Source organism: Olea europaea, unplaced genomic scaffold, assembly GCF_002742605.1.
Source record: "Olea europaea var. sylvestris unplaced genomic scaffold, O_europaea_v1 scaffold2674, whole genome shotgun sequence".
In the NCBI taxonomy this organism is placed as follows: Eukaryota; Viridiplantae; Streptophyta; class Magnoliopsida; order Lamiales; family Oleaceae; genus Olea; species Olea europaea.
In genome coordinates, this window is record NW_019245119.1 from 65014 (window position 1) to 71861 (window position 6848).

Consider the following 6848-nt stretch of genomic DNA (forward strand, 5'->3'; position numbering starts at 1 on the left):
ATATAATATGTCAGGATGATAGAATTTAAACCAGTGACATTTTGTATAAAAAACAAACGAGTAATTAAGCTGCACCACATCCTTCAATCGCTCTACAATGTGTATAGAATTTCCGTCTTGTTTTCCGAAATATAATTTTTATAATTTTTATTTAAGTATTTTACATATAATGTCATTTTTATCGTTATTCAATCTATTTCTTTATTTCTCTATGAATTTGACGCTTGGTTTACATTCATTCTGTGGTAGAGGTATTAAGCTTTCATCAAATTTTCGTAAGATGGATCACTATATTATTTATTTTATTTTATTTACATGTCAATAAACTAGGAAATCATTCTATAATCCAAGAACTCTTGACATTGAAGCGAAGAGAAAAAAATAAAAAATAAAAAATATGAAACTGTGGTTTCACTGTCCAAACCGGACCATTTATTCCCTAACAACTTGTTCTGGTAAATGGAAGCAAAATATAGGAATGAGGAAATAAAGAAGAGTATAAGAAAAGATTAATAAAGCTTTTGTATGGTCTAAAGAAACCTTGATAAATAGTTTTCAAGCTATAACAAGTTATGATCCAAAGAACTCCATGAGAAAACACCATTTTAACAAGGGATATATTACTTGTACATAATGCGGTGTCTATAACAGTGTTCACGCTCCATACATAGAGAGAGACCCACTTTAGATAAATTATATTTCATTCGAAGTGGGTCCCCTTCCATGTGAAGGGCGTGGACACCGTTATGAACACTCTAATTTACGTGTAGCATAACCCTTTTAACAATCACTAGAGTATACACTCACAGATCAATAGGGAAAAAAAAGAAAAGAAAATAAGAAACAGCATTTTCTGCTCAAATACCCATAAATAGCCGGCACTGTGACTCCCAATGCTCCTTCACCTCCTGAATTCTCTCCGTTTTTTCAGTTTTACGACGTTCCTTCCAATACTCAGGGCAGCTGTTTCAAACATTGCACAAGTTAGATAAACGGTAGCTAGTATCTTACATGTATGCACACAACTAGGAGCATGTTTAGCATGTAGTAATGGACTTTATAATATATATATAAGATTTCAGCTATAATACCGTCTAGTGCTACAGAATGTTCCCTACCAAACATGTTATTAGAATTTTAGTTCACCTTCGGTTCAATAGAATGTGTAGCTCCTCTAAGTGTACAGCACCTTCATATACCCCTGCCTGAAATCAATCAATAGAATGTATGAACAATGAGGTGGATGTTTAGAGAACATATAAACGAGAGTTGTCGATATTAGCGGTGGTCTGGTACTACTCTCGTTTAAACATACGAGGGTTCTATCTCAACAACAAACCAAGCCTTATTATAAAATCATGGTCGGCTACATGAATCTTTTTTTCCCCCCCGCTCCGTTCGACTTCTTGTTGTACGAGGGTTCTAGTTACTTAGCCTTGTTTGGAAGGTGGTTAATTTATGAACGCTTTCGGTTAAACCTACTTTTTATCCCATACGTTTTGTAGGATTCAAAAATACTACACATGTATCCACCACTCATTTATATTTGTATATAATTTAAACTGATTATAATCAATTAATCACCTACCAAACAAGCTTAGTGAAAATCCTAACTTGTAATATTCAGATATATATTAAGCCCTTGTTTGAGCCCCATTTTGGGGTATAGAATGAATTTTTGAATAGTGTATTGATGTGAAATGTGTGGTTAAAAAATATAGAAAAGTTTTAGATATGTGTGTAATATTATTTTATTGAAAAATGTGTGGTTGAAATGATGTCAAAACACTGTTAAAAAATGCATTTTTACCAAAGAATGGGGATCAAACAAGGGCTAAATATCTGCACGTAAAAATTCCAGACGGCAGTGACAGAAAGAAGAAGAAGAAGAAGTCACCTCTCGACATATGGGACATTTTTCCTTGGGATTTGCTGCCTTCAACCCATCCACTATGGTCACGGACGCAGCTTTGCATGCACACATGCAGCAGAAGATATGACCACAAGTAAGAGATACCGGATCAAATACTGGATCCTGTTAGAAACACATCATTAAGCAGCTCGACTATGAGAGATGTGAAATAGATGATAAATTTGAGATTCTACAATCAACAATCAAGAATAATCCTAAAAATGCATGTCATCTATTTCCCATCTGTTTCTGAGCAAGATTTCAAAACGGAAATTTGTTTTTGGAGTAATTATCTTTTTTCATTTTCAATTTTACTGTGAAATTTTTGTATTTCTTTTCAAACTTAAATGAAAAGTATTCAATTTTCTCTAATCAGCCTCCATGGAAAGCTGGCATGAACCACTCGTAATGCAACCTTATATAACTACTATAGTTCGAGCTTGTTTATGTTTATTCGACTGGTCCATACCTCCCTACATCACTGCGAAACAAAAACAATTGTGCATTCAAGTGATACAGATTAACTTACGAGGAACCTGTCCTCAAAATAAAAGGAAAGAGGGAAAAGATACCAAGTGAGTAGCAGTACTTTATAGCAAGATCCGGGCACTTACCAAGCATATAGAACAAGTCAAGTCAATGTCAAGCTTGAATGAATCAAAGAGCTCACAAGAGAGAGATGGTTTTCCATCATTCAATATGAGAGAACACCCTTCAAAAAGGGCAGGAGCCTTTTTCATTTTCGAATTAGTGTCTCTCAAGTTTATGTGAAAAGCCATAAGCTCGCACAGCCATGGAGATTGAAGGATCTCAATATGCTTACTTTGAGCTTGAGACTTGAATGCTTGACCTTGCTTAGAATAGTGAATCTATATTAAAAAAAAGAAAGAAAATATGAATGGAGAATATATAGTGCTTATGCTCGACCTCGAGTATTAAAAATAGTACCTTATCATATTTCTTCAGTATTTTACGCATAGCAATGGCGTTGATTAGAGCATATGTTACCAGGTCCCGGCCTTCTTGAATCAGTGCTGCGTGACTCCCATGTGACTTACCTTTCAACCAGATAAAACACTTGTGGAAACCTGATGCCAGGTGCACCTCAAGCAATCTCTGGGCATGTTTGTTGAAGAACCCAACCACATCAGACATTTCCTTACAAAGTGAAGGGAAAAAGGTTCCATCGCAGACTAAAAAGCACATTAGAATCTTAATCAAAATAAGGAGGAGGGCATCATATGAATTAATGCTTCAAATTACAAGGGTACAGTCTTCAGCAGGTAGCATTTACAGGTACTGAACATGGGATTTAACAAAGCTTTCAAGATACAATAGTAGCATACCAAGGACTATATACAAGCGCCAGCAAAAATGTCCATTTTCAATTGTAATTTCGACATTGCCTGCAAAAGGTATGTTAATATACAGACTTACTCCCACCTAAGAATCGCACACTAATGGAGTTTATCTTAAGAATTTTCCCCTTTCCATTTTCCCTATTGTATTTTTTCCATTTCCGAAACGTAGACATGAAGTTCTAACTCCACTAACTGTACAGTTTTTTTTCTTTGGTGCTGTGGGTGTACTATTTTGTAATATCATTTATGAATTTTGATGCAGAAAAAATTGGATTTTGAATTAACTCAACAGAAACAGAACTTCTTTTGATTCCCATTCAAGTATTCAAAATTTTCTTCTCTTAGGTGATCTGTCCAATATCAATCCAACCTGCAAATCCTAATCTTGAATAATTTTTTTTGTCTAAGCTTCTGGTGCTTAATGAAATATTCAGAAAACAAACACCATTCTCTTCACAAAGTATTCAATATCTGCAGTCCTCCATTTGGCAAGAACAAAATTACCAGAATGGTGTTTAATCAAGAATTCAATACATAATAGCGAAGAGTATATAATCACTTCTCCAGAAACCAAAATTATGAAAACTAGTTAGGCATAAAGATACACAAGTTTATATAAAACACCAGTCACGAGGAACCCCAATGCTCTGGATGAAAGAATCAAAGAAATCGGCCTATACTCTTCCAAAAACCCAAAATTATGAAAATCAGTTAGGCATATACACACATGTGACTATATATAAACACCAGTCTGACGAACCCAATGCTGTAAATGAATAAAGAATTCAAGACCCAGTAACAAATCAGCATATAATTACTCCTAAAACCCAAAATCATGAAAATCAGATAGTTATATATACAAGTGACTATATAGCAACACCAGTCGTGAGGAACCCAATGCTGTAAATGAATCAACGAGTATAATTACTCATCCAAAACCCAAAATTATCAAAATCAGATATACATACATACGCAAGTGAGGATAAAAGAACCTGGGCAATGCCGTGGGCAAGTGGAGCCGGAGGTGTCATGAAGAATCCCATCACCATGAGAATGAACCTGTTTCCTGCATCTTTTCAAGATTTTCTTGAGTTTTTTTAAACCAACCCCAGGCAGTTTCTTATGGCCCTGCCCTTGCATGTACTTTTCATATTTCTTGCAAAACTTCATATTTCTATATTTCTTCCCGTCATAAACACAACACCTTGTTACAATTTTCTCTTCCTTTTTTTTTTTCCTTCACCAGTAGTGAAAACCTCTGAGATTTTGTGTGTGAATATGATTTATATTTCTTTATGAATATCTCGTAAGGGTTATCTACTCAAATAACTGCTCAAATGACACCTGATGCAGATGACAGCGAAAGGCAGAAAAAGTCAAATTTATGTTGTTTTCAGAGAAGTTCACGGAAACTGGTTGAAAATTGGGCATTAACAATCTCAAATTTCCCCCAAAAAAGCTTATGTGGGTGTTTACGGGTTATCATGGATCATGGATAACAGCTATTAATTTTCATAGTTGTTCCCGTGGGTGTTTACGGGTTATCATGGATCATGGATAACAGCTATTAATTTTCATAGTTGTTCCCATGAAATTGCCTTGTTAATTTTAATTGATAGTATTGAATGTTTGTTTGGTGGAGCTTATAAGTCAAGATTCTATTAAATGTGTGAATAATAAATGAGTAATAAAATGTTTGTTTGGTAGAGCTTATAAGTCAAGATTCTATTAATTGTGTGAATAATAAATGAGTAATAAATTATAAATCCTAAGTAACATGTGGAGCCAACGTACTTTGACCCACTATGCACAAATAATTCATCCATACATAATCGACTATATTTTGTTACTTTTGCGTTAATATTATTATATTTTGTATTTAATTTTTTTCTTAATTAAATTAGGCTATCATTGTATTAGAGTATTGACTCCGTCACTTGCTATCATAGTCCATATAAGTAATAAAAATCCATATTAACTTGGAACACCAATAAGAAAAGTTTATAGCCTCATGATGAAGCATACTTTGCTTTAAATATTGGGATTTAGTTATTGTTTTCTTTATATGTTTTTCTAAAAGGATTTCTTATTTTTTAAATGTGATTTGTTGCGGGATTAACACGTCAAATGCCTTTAATGCACATTAAAAAATTCGCGAGCAAGAAAATGATTAGTTAACTACAATCCTACCGTACAAGAAAAGATGGTATTTGTTTCAAGAGTCGTGTAAACTTTCAACCATTTTTCCGAGAGAGTTGATAGTATTGAGATTTCTAGATGTTGATATCATAAATACATTGACAAACACGGCATAACATATTTCATTCGAAGAACCATGTGAACTCTCAACCAAATTGAAAGTGCTACAAATAGATAACACCTAAAATGGGAAAGGTGGGAAACAGCTTTCTGGCCTTTTGAAAAAGTTCAAATATGAATTGTTTTCGTTTAGGGAAAAGTCTTTTTGTGTTATCTGTTGGCCTTAGCGTCTAACTCAAAAAAAGGTTAAACCCTAACCTTAAGGGTCCCCCACCACCCCTATCCTGGAGTATCGTGAGGGAGGTAAATCGCAAGTTATGCCTTCAAGGGTACAGGGTGGAAGACTACTTTTACATTTGCACTTACCCAAGAGCATCTAACTCAGTTTTACACACACGTTCAATCTATAGTTGCAAAATCATACTGTGACAAGCATTAAGAATCGAGATTTCATCTCAAAACGTTAACGATGTTGATGAAGTAGTTGAGTTCTTTCTTAGGCCCCGTTTGATCTTCTTTTCAATCACACATTCTTTATTAAAATAATATTATACGTAAATCAAAAAAAATTCTTTATTTTTCAACCACACATTTTCCATCAATTTACTATTCAAAAATGCATTTTTACATAAAAATATCTTTCAAACACCCTCTTAGTCTCATTATCTTCCTATGTTTAACCGATGTTGAATGTATCTCGCATGTTACTAACAATCCTTTCCTCAAATGAAGTATTTCATGCTCAATCAAGTTCAGGTCTTGAATTGAATTAGTCATGAGCACGACCATCTTGTGAGCTAATCACATATTTTTTGGGCCGACACGGTCCAACTTGGGCCCCACCACTTTCATTTGGTTATGACTAAAGACGTATGTTGTGCTTTCACTAGGTTGAGTTTGGTACGTAACTTACCGGAATTCCATCCAAAAGACTAAGGGTGGGTCTGAGCCCCTTTTAATTTTAAAAAATGTTTTATGGAATAGTAGATTGATGAAGAATGTGTGATTAAAAAAGAAGGAAAAAATTTTGATCTGCGTGTAATATTATTTTAATGCAAAAAAAAAAAAAAAAAGAGAAATAATATGAAAAGCCAGAGCCAACAGATTTTGCCGAGCCGTGACCATCTCGACTATGTTCTTTGGAATGATATTGACATTTAAGGATATTATAAATGGACTCATTTAGTATATATTTTAAGATAAGTGTGTATTATTAATTTAATATTTTACCTTAAGTACTGAAGTCTGTAATCAAATTTATTTTGGACACTAATAAGAAAGTACGTGACCTCATGATGAGGTCCTGAATTTTAATT

The 6848-nt window shown here is 34.0% G+C and overlaps 1 protein-coding gene across 1 annotated transcript; it reads right to left on the reverse strand.

Annotated features, from left to right (window-relative positions):
- Positions 1-499: 499 nt before the first annotated feature.
- On the reverse strand, positions 500-4733 carry LOC111383395 (E3 ubiquitin-protein ligase BAH1). The gene is made up of 6 exons (XM_023007505.1): positions 4266-4733; positions 2861-3105; positions 2527-2781; positions 1898-2035; positions 1147-1205; positions 500-963 (listed from the first exon to the last, which is right to left on the reverse strand). The coding sequence occupies exons 1-6, from the start codon at positions 4441-4443 to the stop codon at positions 858-860; spliced, it is 981 nt and encodes a 326-aa protein (XP_022863273.1). The 5' UTR covers positions 4444-4733; the 3' UTR covers positions 500-857.
- Between the last annotated feature and the right edge of the window lie 2115 nt (positions 4734-6848).